Source organism: Hyaloscypha bicolor, assembly GCF_002865645.1.
Source record: "Hyaloscypha bicolor E unplaced genomic scaffold K444scaffold_206, whole genome shotgun sequence".
Taxonomy (NCBI): Eukaryota; Fungi; Ascomycota; class Leotiomycetes; order Helotiales; family Hyaloscyphaceae; genus Hyaloscypha; species Hyaloscypha bicolor.
In genome coordinates, this window is record NW_020194708.1 from 218,494 (window position 1) to 234,965 (window position 16,472).

A 16,472-nucleotide genomic window follows, 5' to 3' on the forward strand; every position below is an offset into this window, starting at 1 on the left:
CCGTTATATATAAATCTTTTATTATAATAAATATAAAACTCTTTTTTTAAAAAATAAATTAAACTATAAATAATTCTTTATTCTCGAATATAATAACTAATCCGAACTTCTCTATATTTAATAAAATAATAAAGTATTTATATATAAATATATATATAGGCTTAAGGCCAGACTATTTCTTTAGTCTAAAGCTTAATTAGAATCCAGAATAATATATTAATTCTATTATTTTATTAATTAAAAAAGTACTAGCCTTAATAAAAAATAATAATATAATAGCTTATTAAGGCCTAATAATTATAGGTACTAGAATTATAAGCTAATCCAAATAGCTAGTTATTTTAAATATAAATAACTAAGAATATTTAAACTTATATTAATAAATAACTTATATTATTTATATATTTATTTTTAGAAACTATTATAAAATAAATAATTAGAAATATAGTATTACTTTTAATTAAAGAAAGTAAGAAAAATCTTTACTTTTTATTTCTATTAAAATCTATAAGAAATAATAATATATAAACTTTAATATAAATAATTATTTTTATAATTTATATTTTATCTAATATTATATATATCTGTTTTTAGAAAACTTTTCGAAATCGAGAATACTAATAGAAATATACTATTATATTTAATTAAAAAGAATTTTTACTTTTTATTTTTTATTTTTACTAAATTCTATAAAAAATAAAAATTCCCGATATCTTATTTAAGAAATAAACTATTATTTTAGGGCTATAGTTCTATAATTATATATCTAGAATCTATTTCCAAGGCTAATAAATATTCCGAATAATTTTTTACTAGTATATGAGTTATATACTAATTCTTATACGGGCTATAAATGCGGCCGCTAGTATAATTTTGAGACTTAAATAGTATATAACTCTGTTTTTTTATAATAGTACTTTATTAAGAAAGCTAATAAGGGGAATTAATAGAAAAATAGCAGGAGTATTAGATCTAGTTCTTTTCTTAAGATTTAATTAAGGTATTATAAAGTTATATAGTATTAAAGTAAATATAAGTTTTAATAGAATTATTATTAAAATATACTAAAAAGTCGATTTTTAATATTCAAATAATATATAACTCTGATTTTTAGTATTAGCCCTTTATTAAGAAATCTAATAAAAGGAATTTATAGAGATTTAGTAAGGGCTTTAAATCTTCTTTTCCTTTTTAAATTTAATAGTTATATTCTAATATTATATAGATTTAAAGTAAGAATTTCTAAATTCTTGAATTTTACTAGGAGAATTAATTATACTTTAAAGGGCCGGTTATATATAATACTAGCTAAGCTTACTAAAAGAAAGCAGTCTAAGAGATAACTTATTAAAAATATATTCTTTAAAAGGAATTTTATTTAAATAAAGGCTAAAGGTATTTAATAACCTAATATAAATATATAAGCTAAAACTATTAAACTAATTTTATATAATATAAAATAAGGGCTATTAAAAGAGCTACTTTTTATAAGAATTAGATTAATAGTTCTATTAATAAAATTAAGAATAAGAATATAGAAAAAGAGTTTAAAAAGTTAAGACTAGTTATCTAAACTTATAATAATAGTAAGAAATATATAATATTAATATATTAGCTAAAGAATTATCCTTAATATTATTACTATAATAATAAATACTATAGAATTATATTTATATAATATCTTATAAGCTTATATCTAATTAATTATTTTATTTAATTATAATTTATATATTAAGTTATTTTATAAGCTTATTAAAAAGCTAAATCTAAAAAATAATTCTATTCTAAAAGTTATAAAACTATTATATAATATACTAGAAGCTAAAAACAACTAGTTTAAGATTTACTATTCTTATTATATTAATAAGCTTTCTATAAAATAATTAATTTATAACTTTTATTTTTTTTATAATAAATAATTCTTTGGAATTATTAGCCTTTAAACTAATAATATCTTATTTATTAGAACTAATAATTTTATAAAGACAAAGTAATTAAAGCTTTAAAAGGCTAAGTTCTTAGCTAAGAAATATAAATACTTTTCTTTTAATTATAATCTCAAGTTTAAGAAAAATATTATTTATATAAATATTACTAGAATTACTTTTATATAGAAATACTAATATAAAAATCTTTAAACTATTTCTATAAAAAATACTACTATTATAAATAATAGAAGTACTATTTATTAAGATCTTTCTATTAAGAATTAATATATTATCTAATATATTAGAGAAATATATATTATATTAGTTTATTAATTAGAAGCTTTATATAATTTATTAATTATTATTTAAGCTATTAAATTCTCGAAAACTAATATAAAAGCATTAAATAAATATATTTAATAGTATATTAAGAATATTATTAGAGAACTAAGATTTATAAAGCTAATAAAAGAGTTTTTATATTTAATTATTTTTATAAATACTTTATTTATAAATAATAGAAATCTCTTTTTCTAAATTAGATATATTCTAGTTCTAGTAAATAGAACTAGATATATTAATATTATTTACTAGTTCTCTATTAAATATAAGAGAATTACTAGAAGTATTCTAGTTTTAGAACTTTATAATATAGTTTATAGCTTTAATATAGGCGCTTTAATTAAATCTATAATTAATAGAATACTAGAAATAAAACTATTATTAGTAATTTATACGAATTCAAAATTATTATATAAATGCATTATTAAATTAGGTATTATTTAAAAGAAATATCTAATAATTAATATAATATATTTTATTAGATATATAAATAATAAAAGATTATAGAAATTAAATAAATTAAAAAAGAATTAAATTCTATTAATTCTATAATAAAATTAAAGTTAATAAATGCCTTTAAATATCTAATTAATATAAATATAATATAATTAGATATAAAGAAATAAATTAAATATAAATAAAATAGAAAATAAATATATAAAATAAGAAAATATTATAAGAAAAGAAGTTATATATAAAAGGCTATAGCCTTTAGTATATAATTAAAATCTTAAAAATAATATAAATATATAGAATATTTAGGAAATCTAATACTAGACCGAATTAGGAAATTTATATATAATTAAAAGAAAAATTCTAGTATTAGTATAATTATAGTTATATAACCTAGAAATAACTAGAAGTAATAGAATATAAATAATAGTTATATAATCTTATATTATATAAATAACTTAATAAGTAGACTAGATTTTATTAGATTTAATAAATTTAAAAATTATATATTAATATTATAATATTATATTTCTTATTTCTAAATAATAATAACTTTATTAATTTAATATAACTAGTATTTCACGCTTATATAATAGTATTATATATTACTAGTAAACTAATAATAATATATTTATAAGCTAGTAATATTCAAATATTAATACTATTATTTTTAAATTAAATAATTCTATTAGTATTAAATATCTAAGCTAGTATTTCTAATTCTTTAAATATTCTATTTATTATATAAGCTATAGCTATTAGCTCTATAGATTTCTTTATATATCTAACTATATTTAATATAATAATATTTTCTATTTATAAAATAATAAAATAAAAAGTATTATTTTTAATTTACTAGTTTTAAAATATAATAACTAAATCTAGTATTTTTAAAGTATTAATAAGTATTTTTATTTCTTTTTAAGTTTTTAGAAATAAAATAATTACTTTTTTTAATAATTTTATTAGAATATTATGAATTTTAAAAGTCTTATATTTATTATAATTAAAAATATATTAAATTTCTAATTTATTCTATTTATTTCCGGATATATTAATATTTGTTTCTTTAGCTAGGCTATTTCTTTATTTATTATTTCTTAAAGTAGTATTTTTCTGGTTTCTTATATAAAATAGCTTTTCTTTTATTTTAGTTTGCTTTTAGAAAACCGTTTTAGTTATTTTTATTTCTTTTTTTTTCTTTAATAAAAAACCCGTTATAGTATTAATAGAAATATTATTTATAATCAAATTTTAATATTATTTATTAATTCTAGAACCTGAAATATTAGTAATTTTAATATAATTTCCTTTAAAGCAAAATAGCTATTTAGATTCCCTAAATATAACTTATTTATTTCTATATACAAATTCCGGTTAGCTAGTTCTCTTATCTCTTTCCTACTTAATAAACTAAATATTTCTTATTATTTTCTAAATATTCTTAAATTATATTTTTAAATTATAATTAGATTCTTTTTCTCGGATTTGGGAAATAATTTAGTTAAATTACTAGTATTTACTAATAAGAAAAAAGGAAATACTTTCTTATCTAGGCTTAAATAGCTCTTTATATTATCTTTTATTAAACTAGTAAATATATCTATAATTTATAAGTTCTTTTATTAATAAATAATAAAATTAAAAAATATAAATATATTCTAAATTAATATTATTATTTTTATTTCTATTATAATATTTATAATAAATTCGTTCTTTTAATTCTGGATTTATATTATAGACTATATTAACTTAAATAATATTCTCTAATTATATTTAAGATTAACTTTTTTTAAAATATAATTATCTAAATTCTTTATTTATTCTAATTTAATTATTATAGCTACTATAATATTTTCTATAATCTTTATTATAACTTCTAGTATATTTTCTCTAAAAACCCGAATTATATTTACTAGACTATTAATATTATTACTTCTATTATAGTTAGCTAGATTATATAAATAAATTACGAATATTTTCTCGAATTATAATAATAGTTATATTAAGTTATTTTTATAGGTTCTTTTAAATTATAATAGTAATAAATTATTTTTCTAAACTTTTTATGAGCTAGTTAATATTATTTTCCTTAGATTTACTATTTTTAATAAGTTTTATATAATTAATTATAAGCTAGATTCTTTTTTTATTTATATTTATAATAGCTTTAGAAAATATAATAAGAAAAACTAATAAAGAATAATTATTTTCCGATTTAGGAATTATATTATAAACTATTATATTTAAATATTCTTATTTAAGTTTAAATATATTTGAATTATTAGTAATATTAAAATAGTATTTCTTTTTTTTATATTAATAAAATATTATTATTTTCTTATATATATTATTAGATTTATAAATAAAAATATCTATAGGTTTAAAGTTTATATTTTTAAAAATATAATCTTTTATTAGAATAAATTATTTTATTTTATTTTTAAAAAAAACTTGTAATTTAAAGTTTTAATAATATAAAATATTTTTTTATTCTTTAAATATATTATTCTTACTAAATTAATTATTAATTAGTATTTATTATATATAAATTATTATTAAAATTATATATTAATTTTTATTTTAAAATATTAATTTCTTTAATATAATATTAAATAATATTTAAAATAAGGCCTTTAAAGGCCTTTTAACTAATTTTATATTAAAACCTATTATAATTATCTAAATAGCTATATTATGAACTTCTAGTTATATAACTAATTATATAATTTAATAAGTAAACTAGTTTCTATTAGGCTTAATAAATTTAGGAATTATATATTAATATTATAATTTATAATTCTTACTTTTAAATAATAATTACTTTATTAACTTAATATATTTATATTTTATATATATTATATAATAATATTATATACTATTAATAAACTAATAGTAATATTTATTATATTAATTAAAAACTAAAATATTTATTATTTTATAAAATTAAAATATTTATTATTTTATAAAATTAAATAAAATTAAATAAACTTAAATTAAATTAATTAAAATTAAATTAAATAAAATAAAATAAAATTTAATATAATTATTATTAATTAAGTTCTTTTATTATTATTTATAAAATCTTTTATTAATTATTATAAAGTAATTATAAACTATATATATAAGTTAGCCTTATATAATTATATTAATTATATTTATTTCTTATTATTTATATTATATTTTTCTTTTTCCTTTTCTTATATATTATATTACTATAATATTAAGTTATAATTTAGTTTTATAATATAGCCTAAGTTTAATAATTTAATATAAAGTTATTAATAGCTCTTATAATTCCTTTATTTTATTCCTTTTATTATTTATACCCTATGCCTTATTTCTTACCAGGTTCGTGTTATGAATGTGTAATGGGAAAAACTATTAGGCAGGCCAGTAGCCAGCATGAACTAGAGCGACGCCACTGGACTGGTATTGCAAGAACTACGAAGGGTTGCTGGGCCGGCAGAAATCTAGGGACAGCCTCCGAGGCCCCCTTCTGTCCTGGGTCAGGCAAGGGTTAAGCAAGCTACGTGCCTGAATTCTCTTTTATCTGTAAATAATTGAATTAACGCGCCTTTACGAAAGGATGATTGGAGATAGACTCGATCTGAGAATCTAGCTACTTGAAGCATGTAATTTTGTCTCTACTGCGGCCTTAAAGCACCACCTTCGTTCATAGCCCATCGTCCGTGAATGTACTGCCTTAAACTCTTCCCCCAAAAGGCTACCGGAATCAAAACAAGCCCAACTACTAAAGTCAACACTCCAATCTCAATATTTGCACGGGCAAACCCCTGAGATTTAATCCATGGTAGAATAGCAAAACTAATGCCAAAACTTATCACATAGCTCCCACCTCCAACAATAGCTAGAGCAGCAGCCGCCCAGCGGGGAAAGGCTTCAGTAACCCAAAGCGTATTAGCGGTGCCTAGGCCAACGAAGCTGAAAGCGTTCAGCATATAGGCAATGTAGATCCAGATCCAATGCCATCTACGCTCCCCTGCCAAGCCATAGAGTATGACGCTTGCAGCCGCGCAAATAATCGGGAGAACGAATGCTGGGAGATAATATTCTGCGTGGCGGACTCCTCCGCTTTGCATTGAGAGTCGACGAGAGATTCGCGAAATCATGATCCCTGAGGCTGGCCAGGCGAGAAGGGCGCCAACAGCTGCGCTCATGTTGACGAGGGCGATAGCATCCACGGGGAGAGAGTAAGGAGGGGCGGCCAAAAGCGTGGCATATGTCATGCCTATTGAGAGCATGCCTCCGAAAGCAACCGCATTGACAATTGTCACCCAAAAGATCAGAGGATTAAAGACACACATCAAAATCTGGGAATAACACGCCAACATCGACTTCCACCCTCCGTTGATAGTCCCCCAGACTCTCAGCTCCTTAATTGACGCCGCCAATTTCGAATTTTCCGGTAGTTGCGGCAGAGCCTTTCCTCCAGGCACCTCCTCCCAATCTTCATAGATCTCGACTCTCTCCGTTGCGCTCTGCATGAGTACATGTCCATCGAATGCAACAGCAGGGCGATGAAAATATGTCTCCGGGTAAAAGAAGAATGCCAGAAGGAAGGCGGCGAGAGAGGGTATTGTCCAAAGTCTATAGAAAGTACGCCATGTAGAACCAAATCTGACAACTTCTGGGATTAACGAGAGACAGGCGAGGGATACGCCGCCGCCGAGAGACCAAAAGGCAGAGATGCCTTGAGGACGCTGGTGAATAAAGGTGATGTCAATAACCATCAGAAATATCTTGCATCCCGTTAGAATAATTCAGCTAATCGGTCTGAATGAGCGACTCACTGTACTAGTAACAATCCCCGCCGCGAGTCCCTGTAGACATACTGCTACCAAAAGTTGGTAGAAATTTTTGGTAGCCCCAGCCCATATAGTCGCCACGGTCAGTATCCCAGTGCAGAGTAAGAATACCGGTCTTCTCCCTACTGCCAGCGACAGTGGAATCCATATAAAAGCTCCAATCCCTAGAAGCAGCGTAGGAGCTGACACTAGAACGTCAAGCCGAAATGGTTTTATATCCTAAAACCTCGTTAGTGAAAATTTGCTCATTGCCCTTTTATAGGGTTGGTTGGAAAGTCAGGTCCATACTTCTGCTGTAAATTCCTCTGATAACTCGGTGAACATTAAGCTTGGAGCCTGTATGATCACGAACGCGACAACCCAGAAGACGATCAGCGCAAGGAATGCGTAGGCCCGTTTCCATGCACCCCAGTTCAGCGGGTCTCGAGAAGATCTGGAAGGGATCGGAAGGTTCAAAATCCGCCCGTCAGAGGTGATGAGGAAGACGCTGCCCGAGAGGGTAGAGGAGGCATGCTTAGATAAGGCGGTAGCGGCCATGGTCTTTCCTGGTTTCTCCGCACAGAAAATTGTGGGTAAGAACGATGATTCTCTAGATTGGTCTTATATGAATCGGCCACGGCTGGCTACTTCTAAGTAGGCGGGGTACGTGTTCAAGAAGGTTTTGTTTCATGAGTACCTATCCCGTTCAGCGGAACAAAACTCTATGCAGGTCCTCATGCTAGTGGTTACAGCATTATGAACGGGAAATAATAGCAAGGCTGGTCTGTTCCAAGCTTCACAGACCAGGAAGTAAGCAAGATAAACTTTCTATTAGACTTTCACACCCAGCCTGTGCCTGCCTCTCTCCATTATTTTCCTATGATATGTTGTAAAAAACACTAAATTAACTTCATTCGTTTGTGAAACGTAATTTGGAAGTCCGATTACCTTCTCGTAGGAAATGGTTAATGTTTTGCCGAGTGAAATGACCGGGGTTGGTGAAGGTTCATGTGTTAGGCTACGGGGTAGGGAATCAGCGCTAGGGAGTTGCCTCGCTACAAGCGCACGCATGAAACAAGTATGGTTTGGTGGGCTTCGGGGGCTACTGTATCGGCTAGGGATATCCGTTTCTCTGTGTTACATACTCTCCCCCCTTAAATAAAACGTAGCGCGGCCAGGGTACGGTGAACGTCAAAACGGCCGTGCCAGCCTTGTCACGCTGCTTTTTATTTAAGGGTGGAGTAGCAGCTCCGGAGGCGACATAGGCACAGGGCTCGCACAGACCGAGTCCTCGCGCTCTGCACCCTAATGCAGGGGAAGCTAGTCTTCCATCCGTTCGCATTGGTTTCTGCGAAACGCAGTCTGAGTGTCTGGGGGAGCTGTGCACGTGCCCGAGTGTATCTGGGTGTATCCGCCGAAAATCTTGATAGGGCCGAGTTGAAGTTTCCGAGCCGCTACGGTCCGAAGAATATTATGTTGAAGATTGAAGCTTCGTTTCACGACTCCTGTCGCGGAGTCCACGCATGCACCGCAACTAGAGGAAGTAAATTTACCCTATGCTCGCGGGATGTACTGGGATGATGTTCGCGCGGAAGGATTTGTGAGGCGCTTTCCCGGCCTTTCATAGCATTGCAACTGGCCTGAAGTATCTACCATTTCTCTAGCGTTCTATAGTTGGTTTACGTCTTCTCAATCGAAGTTTAGGTCCCTCGTCGAAGAACGCATGAGGCTTCCCACTCGATACTCTGTATGTTCATCGTACCCACATTCCAGCGTCTGGGAAATATACAATGCTTCCTCCAATCAGGAAGCTACAATTGATCCATTCGGCACAACTTATGACTTAAGCGCGCTTACTCCTTTTCAAGCGAGCTGGCCCATCCACAAATTTCGAAAGCATTCTCGAGGTGAATATAGGAAGCGGGACTAAATGTACTAAAGTCCAGTAGGGGCAATTCCCTTGCTCGCCCTCCCAATTTTCTCAGAGCCCTGGTACATTTATCCGATAATAATTCGAAAATCTCAGTATCATTAGAATATGGCAGTCTTGTTTGTCTGCTCAAAATCAAGATCATTGTCCAACTTTGAATGAAGACCATGAAATAGATTTCATTTTCGCGGGGAATTCTCGGAACCAGCAAAGATAGGCAGAGGAATTCCGAGGTCTGAAATACAGGTAGGCAGGTCATCGTTTAATGTATGTAATAACAAACTCTCATTACCCGCCACCCATTCTCACGAAAATCTCCAGGACCATTAAGAACGTGATTATAAGCAGGATCTCCCAACTCTTACTCTCAATCAGTACTCCGCTCTGCTTAATGAACAAACTTCCCTTTTTCGATCGTTTTGGCCCCTTCGCCACGACCCATTTTGCAAGACAGTGTGTCAAATAAATAGGATAGAATAGAATAACGGCTCTTACTCATATCCCATTCAAGCATGTCCCTGTTACTCTTATTTCATTCATATGTTAATTAAGTTATTCATGAATTCATGAATATTCATGATTAACCTGAGCAGTTTGCACGTGATTCGTACACGTGAGTAAGCTAGCCTAATCTGGTAAGGCCCAGGAGGCAGTCGCGCCTAGCGTCGCCTCGCCACCCAATCAGGCAGTAGTAACGCTTGGTAAGCGAATCGAATAACACACTTCCAGAACTACCTCCGTAAGAAAAATCATGATTTCGAGGAGGATAATCAGTTTTTTCATACAGAAAATCAGTTTTTAAGTAGCCTCGAATAGGTACTAGCTTTACTTATATTGTGCTGCGTAATAGGTACCTTATTTATTTCTTAATAATTAAATAAACACCGATTTTTAGGTTCACGCGGTTTGCACGTGACTACTTTAGTTACTCTAGAGTAATACTCTACTCTACTCAAGACTACTCTAGAGTAACTTGAGTAGCTTGAGTAGCTTTCCCAGATTGCCTGGTGGCTTGCTAGGATCAGCCATTTTGAGAGATATTGTTGTCGTGACTGGCGTGAGTGTGATAAAAGGGGAGTCGAGTAGATACTTTCGGCAAGGTAAATGAGCACGGGTCTCGGGTAGAGGCCACGTGGAATGATGTAAACCTCGAGCTCCGTTTTCAAGGCGGATCTAGTTGATTGAGAATTAAAGGCCAAGAAAGGCAAGAAACTGGACGGGACAGCGGGAAAAGTAAACATCACAACTCTTGAGAGACCAAATGTACTGGCGTGCATTACTACATAGATGTGCTGAGACCTTGCCTCCTCGTGGAAACTTTTGAAAAGTCTCCGTGAAGTGAACGAAATGTCTCATCGTCCGATAGTCAATTCATAGATATTGAATCCATCACCAGTCCAACAACCTAGCCGGCATTCGACATACACTTACTAGCCTACTTAGCCATACAACAGAAACTCGATATAACGATAACGATTTTAGCGTCTTTTTCTAACGATACACCGAAATATCGTTGTATCAAGAATCACGTGCACCCACATAAAGACAGTAAAAATTAAAGATATATAAAGAATCTCTTCAGTAATAGCTCCTCAACCCATTTTAGGTTGCTGATAGCCTGTAGAATCAGTGGTAAACACTGCAGGCTGTAAAACAGTGAGATCGATGGTCTGCGACTCCGAATTACCGGGTTTGGGGGATAGAAGGCCCATGGAAGAGAGGAATTAATCCATTGGGTTCGACGATTAGAACGATATTACACCAAAAAAATAATCTCCGGACCATAAATCCTTACGATAATCGTTGTGGGGGGTATATCGTAAGCCTAGGGCCAAAAAACCACTGGGACCTTACGGCTGTATCGTACTGTCAAGGATATCACTAAATCGAGGATCGTTATATCGAGTTTCTGCTGTATTAGGATAAATAAGTATAGGATAAGGGCCGTCTGGATCTGGCTATCAATCCTGAAGCGCATCAGTCATGGTCACGTGATGATCTCCCTCTTTGCGGGCACCTTGTTCAAGCAAAGCTCTCGCATAGTTCACATCGATTCATCCCATTAAAACCATAAGATAGATATCCAGAATTGATTAAACACGTGTCTAACAGTGTCATATAACCATCCTCCACTCCAAATCACACAATTATACTCCGGTTCGGGGAGTCAAAACGACAGGAGCGGAAGGAGCTGGTTTGAGAGACAAAGTGTTCCGGACCAAAGTATACCGTCGGAAGCGAGCACCGAATTTCTATTTTTATATCATTTTCTCCGCAGTTTGAGCCGATTTGGCCCTTAAAATCTCGATCTTAATCTGAATAAAGTTGAAGTTACTCAGGCTAAGTTCGTCCACTTGTTTGATTAAAAAGCCAGGAACGTCAAATTGACCTTGTTTACTCGCGTCGCCACGCGGTGGCCACAGCTGAGGAGCACGAGTCCTGGTCTGATCTAGTGTTCTGTCGTCGAGGGGTAGTTGTTCCAAAAGTATATGAGCACTGGCCTCCCCTCAAACTTTCTCCTGCTATTCCGATTCTCGTTTGCCAAGTAACCTGTAGAGCTGCAGAGCGCATAAGGAAACCTTCCAGTCTGATAAAGCCATATTCCACCTCATCTCGAATCAACTCATCCTTCTCGCAGTGAAGGAGATCTTGTCTCTCTCAGTTCTCGCTCAGACATTGGGTGGCTTCAACAGCACTGGAATCACGATGGGCGAAATATCTTATGGAGGGAGTGGATGCCCACAAAGCTCGCTATCGTTTATTTATACCATAAGTGACACAAGGTTTGGATTCATGTTCGACATCAGGTTTGCAGAAAGCTGACGAATAATTTAAGGGAGTTGCAGTATTCAATGGATATACTTCTTCCATGGGTACTAACATCTCAGCCCGCGAGAATCGCAAACACTGCCGGATCAATCTTAACATACTATATCCAACCGGGATACAGTACAGTCCGATGAGCGTGGGCTACAGCGGTTACGCAAATTTCGAAGATGGTGTGCAAGGCCTGCATCAAACGAGTTACTATTTCTCTGGATGTAAGCATTGAAACTCTGGAGTGGTCCGAGGAATTCCGCCATTAACCTTCAAACAGGTAGCGATCAAGTCTCCGCCAATCACAGCTTTCGCGGGCCCGACTTCGGCGGCATACAGCTTCGAGGAAGCCATCGATCCCACAGGCGCTGTTGTTTGGTCGCCTTGCAACAGCCCGATACCCCTAAACATCAACAACCGGGTTAGACTAACTGGGGATTCAAACTCGGCAGGAAATGGAGTGCTTTATGACAGCGGAATTCTGGATTTGACTTTGCAATGGAAGAGCTGCTGAATGTACCTTCACTTGGTCCAGTTACAAGTTAAACTCATGCCTGTGTTGGAGCAGTCTGTGTTGGAGCAACCAAATCCCTCGTTCATAATAGCAAACATTCTAGCCAGAAGCTTCATCTCGAGATAAAAAATGGGACAAAACTGCAACTCTGCTACACGTAAAAGTGATATTAGGTCTACTAAAAACGCTGTTGGAGGAGGACTTCCTGACAGCCTCAAAACGTTGCGGCGCTTAACTTAAGCGCGGAGTTTGTGGGGAATGCGGAAACTGGACAAGAGGGTGGAGCTTCACAGAAAGTTGCAATTGTGCGTAAGCTGGTACAATCTATCCCCTCTAGGTGTTTACACAGGGATCGTCGTATTCGTATCATCTATGCTTCTTGCCGTTCGTGTATTTGGATATCCTCTTGCTTTCCCACTTTTCCCAACCAGCTTGACATAAATCCTCCTCGACAACCAGATCTCGCATCCGAAATAACCTGGTTGGATACTGGTCTAGTATCCACTCTAGCAACCCAATCTGTCTCACCACGGCCGTAAGCAGGAACCAAGATACGGCACTGAAAGTCCCCGCCGCAACTCCAACCAAAACCTGCTTCGGCGTGTGATAACTCAGGTATATCCTACTCCACGAAACCAAGCCCGCATTTGCCAATGCCAGTCCTGACAACCCAACTCTTGCAGGCACACTCAGTGGTGTATGGGACGGTGTGGGCTTCTTGGGTACGTGTCGAAAGAGCAAGAACAGCGTCAAGCTCAGGGAGAAGAATGCCACGAATTGGGCATGAGACGATGGCATCCCGTATCCCTTCCCGTGCATTTGTTTCGGTCTCTCTTCTTTCAATATACGCTTCAGGGCAAAATTGAGGGCCTCGCATGCCATTTGTCCGCCGAACATCATGAGGATTTCGATTTCGCGGGTCGACCAGATCAGGGTTGCGTACACGACGCAGAGCCCTTGGGGGACGAGCGCCAGCCAAGCGCAGAAGTAGGAAAGCGGATCATTTGGATCCTAGAGAGGTCAGCAAATCCAGAGGAACGGAGAGGGTGAGTTGAAGCCCTCACGTAATGCACATGCGTCAAGGAGAGGGACGCAAGAGGAGTTGTGTCGGCCATGACTCAAATCGCCGAATGCTGGACGCTGCGCCTCTGGCTGAGAAACGGCCCTTTATCTTGCGCACTTTCCCGGTCTTGCGAGATTCACCTCGTCCCTTCCAGGTCGTCGTTGATACAAAGCACAAAGTTGCTGCGAGGGGAGTCGAGAAAGTTGCTGGTTGCTGGTGCGGATATTTCTTAGAGCGACGAGTATCTTTGATATGGCCGCCCCCAGATTATTCGAGTCCAAATCGACATCGCCGAACATTTATTTCTACTGACTCCCCCGCCACTCCTCCTCCTCCTCCTCCCCTCCTCCCCTCCTCCTATCCCTCCGCCTTCCGCCCGTTCGCTCGTTTGCAAACGCGCATTCCATCATACTTATGAAATTCACCATTCTACTCCTTCCCACAGCAGACGTCGTTCGTCTCTCAAGGATCATCCGGGGACCTCCTGCCCCGCGATGGACGATGAACGCCGAGTCGAGTTGGACTGTATAGCCGCCATCTACCCCGAGATTCGGTTCGACCCAGAAGACCCCTTCTCTGCCTCTATCGAACTTCCAGTCAACCCGACAAATCTAGTCACGGTCGTCTTCCCAGCGTCCTCCGACGGCCATCTCATCACCCCTCCACTCTCTACCAACTCTAGTCAAGAGGACGAAGTTGCGCCAGCAAACAATGTCGAATCGCATAATCTAGCATATTTACCACCACTTCAGCTGCGTGTTACTCTACCAGAGGGTTATCCGGAGGAACAACCTGCCAAATTCGAACTTTCGACAACGCCAGCATGGCTCAGCCGTTCATATCTTGACAAGCTACAGGAGAATGGGGAGAGCATGTGGGAAGATAGTGGACGCAGTTCTGTTATCTATGGATATATCGACTTTCTGCAACAAGAAGCCGAGAACGCCTTTGGGTTTGCGGAGAGTGGCAAGATACTGGAAATTTCTCAAGATTTCAAGATCTCTTTGCTGGACTACGACATCAAGGCCACCCAGGCTGCCTTCTCCAAGGAGACTTTTGACTGCGGGGTCTGTCTTGGTAGTACTCCTCTTCTCGGGGCCGTTGGAATCTACTAACTTCTATCAGATCCCAAGAAAGGTTCTGTTTGCCACCGGATGATCGATTGTGGCCATGTGTTCTGTGTTGAATGTCTACAAGACTTCTACAACAATGCGATCAAGGAGGGCGATCTTGCTCCAGTTCGTTGCTTGGCGCCAGATTGTGCGAAGAAGCGTGCAGAGGCACAGACATCCACGATGAAAAATCGAAGACTCAAGATACAGCTCAGCCCTAGCGAATTGCTCCAAATACCCCTCGAGCACGATGTTGTCTCCCGGTACGTGAAGTTGAAGTACAAGGCGGAGTTGGAGTCGGACAAGAACACCATTTACTGTCCGAGAAAGTGGTGCCAAGGAGCTGCTAGGTCGAAGAAACACCGCAAGCCCGACGGCTTTGAAGATACAGAGAGCTCGAGCGATGAATCAGACGATGAGACAAGCGGCCCCGGGAAGTTTGCGGCCGGAAAGGATCTTCTCGCTGTGTGCGAAGACTGCTCATTCGCATTTTGCAGCAGATGTTACCAGGGCTGGCACGGTGAATTCACAACTTGCACACCGAAAACCAATACTGGAGAACTCACCGAAGAGGACAAGAAGTCTCTTGAATATCTGAAGGCCCACTCGACACCCTGCCCCACCTGTGCGGCTCCTTGCCAAAAGACTCATGGTTGCAATCACATGATTTGCTTCAAGTGTCGTTCACACTTTTGCTACTTATGCTCGGCATGGCTTTCCCAGACAAATCCTTACCAACATTACAACGAAGAGAAAACCTGGTGCTACATGCGTCTGTGGGAGCTTGAGGAAGGTGATGGAGATGATGTTGTTCCAGGTGGCGGTCGGCCTGTCGAAATCCCTGACGAAGAGGAGGAACTTGAGGAGGCTCCAGTCGAGGTCGTCAACGAAGCAGCAGCTGCCCCTGCTGTCGAGTTTCCTGAAATTGTTGTGCAAGAGCCTCCGCCAGCCCCCCGAGACGAACTCGAACGCGAAGGTCCTCTCGTCCTCAGAATCAACCAAGTTCCCCAACCTGTTCCCGTCGCCCCAGCGATTCGAGATCCCCCAGCGGCCAACCAGCAAAATCGCGGCCCCCAACGCCAAGCAGCACAAAACGTCCGCAGACAGCCAGGTATACCGATCGGGGGACGTCGAGCGGGTCGTCCACACAACCGGCAACGAGACCGAGAGGATTTGGGAAGACAAAGAGCTGCAGCAAATCAAGAAGCAGCACAGCAAGCTTGGGTGCAGATGTTCGTACGGATGGCATTGAATGATGAGGAAGATCAGTTGGATAGTGATGACGAAGATGATGATGGAGCAGCGTGGGAAATTCCCGTTAGATGATGAAGAGGATCGTGCGAATGTTGTCATTTCGGAGTTGGTGGACAGGAATTTGCATAGCGAGGGCGTTTTGATTCCAGATCTGGGCATATACCGCCAAGATAATATCGAGAGCTTCTAGTGAGAAACTGGCATATTTTAGAGGTCTTCATAATTGTTTGATTCATTCTCGAATGCTCAAG

The 16,472-nt window shown here is 35.5% G+C and overlaps 4 protein-coding genes across 4 annotated transcripts; 2 read left to right on the forward strand and 2 right to left on the reverse strand.

The window, feature by feature from the left end:
- Positions 1-6,295: 6,295 nt before the first annotated feature.
- Positions 6,296-8,089, reverse strand: K444DRAFT_605768 (MFS general substrate transporter; the record flags this gene model as incomplete). The annotated part of the gene is made up of 3 exons (XM_024878875.1): positions 6,296-7,486; positions 7,538-7,771; positions 7,841-8,089. 3 exons carry the CDS (start codon positions 8,087-8,089, stop codon positions 6,371-6,373), a joined length of 1,599 nt encoding a protein of 532 aa, XP_024726037.1. The 3' UTR covers positions 6,296-6,370.
- A 4,078-nt stretch (positions 8,090-12,167) lies between these two features.
- K444DRAFT_649072 (uncharacterized protein) lies at positions 12,168-12,792 on the forward strand (the record flags this gene model as incomplete). Its single annotated transcript, XM_024885537.1, has 3 exons — positions 12,168-12,234; positions 12,308-12,502; positions 12,587-12,792. 3 exons carry the CDS (start codon positions 12,168-12,170, stop codon positions 12,790-12,792), a joined length of 468 nt encoding a protein of 155 aa, XP_024726038.1.
- A 281-nt stretch (positions 12,793-13,073) lies between these two features.
- On the reverse strand, positions 13,074-14,060 carry K444DRAFT_658044 (PAP2-domain-containing protein). The gene is made up of 2 exons (XM_024886213.1): positions 13,857-14,060; positions 13,074-13,803 (listed from the first exon to the last, which is right to left on the reverse strand). The coding sequence occupies exons 1-2, from the start codon at positions 13,905-13,907 to the stop codon at positions 13,159-13,161; spliced, it is 696 nt and encodes a 231-aa protein (XP_024726039.1). The 5' UTR covers positions 13,908-14,060; the 3' UTR covers positions 13,074-13,158.
- A 108-nt stretch (positions 14,061-14,168) lies between these two features.
- On the forward strand, positions 14,169-16,462 carry K444DRAFT_578057 (RWD-domain-containing protein). Its single transcript, XM_024877594.1, has 2 exons — positions 14,169-14,932; positions 14,981-16,462. Exons 1-2 carry the CDS (start codon positions 14,350-14,352, stop codon positions 16,291-16,293), a joined length of 1,896 nt encoding a protein of 631 aa, XP_024726040.1. The 5' UTR covers positions 14,169-14,349; the 3' UTR covers positions 16,294-16,462.
- The last annotated feature ends 10 nt before the right edge of the window (positions 16,463-16,472 follow it).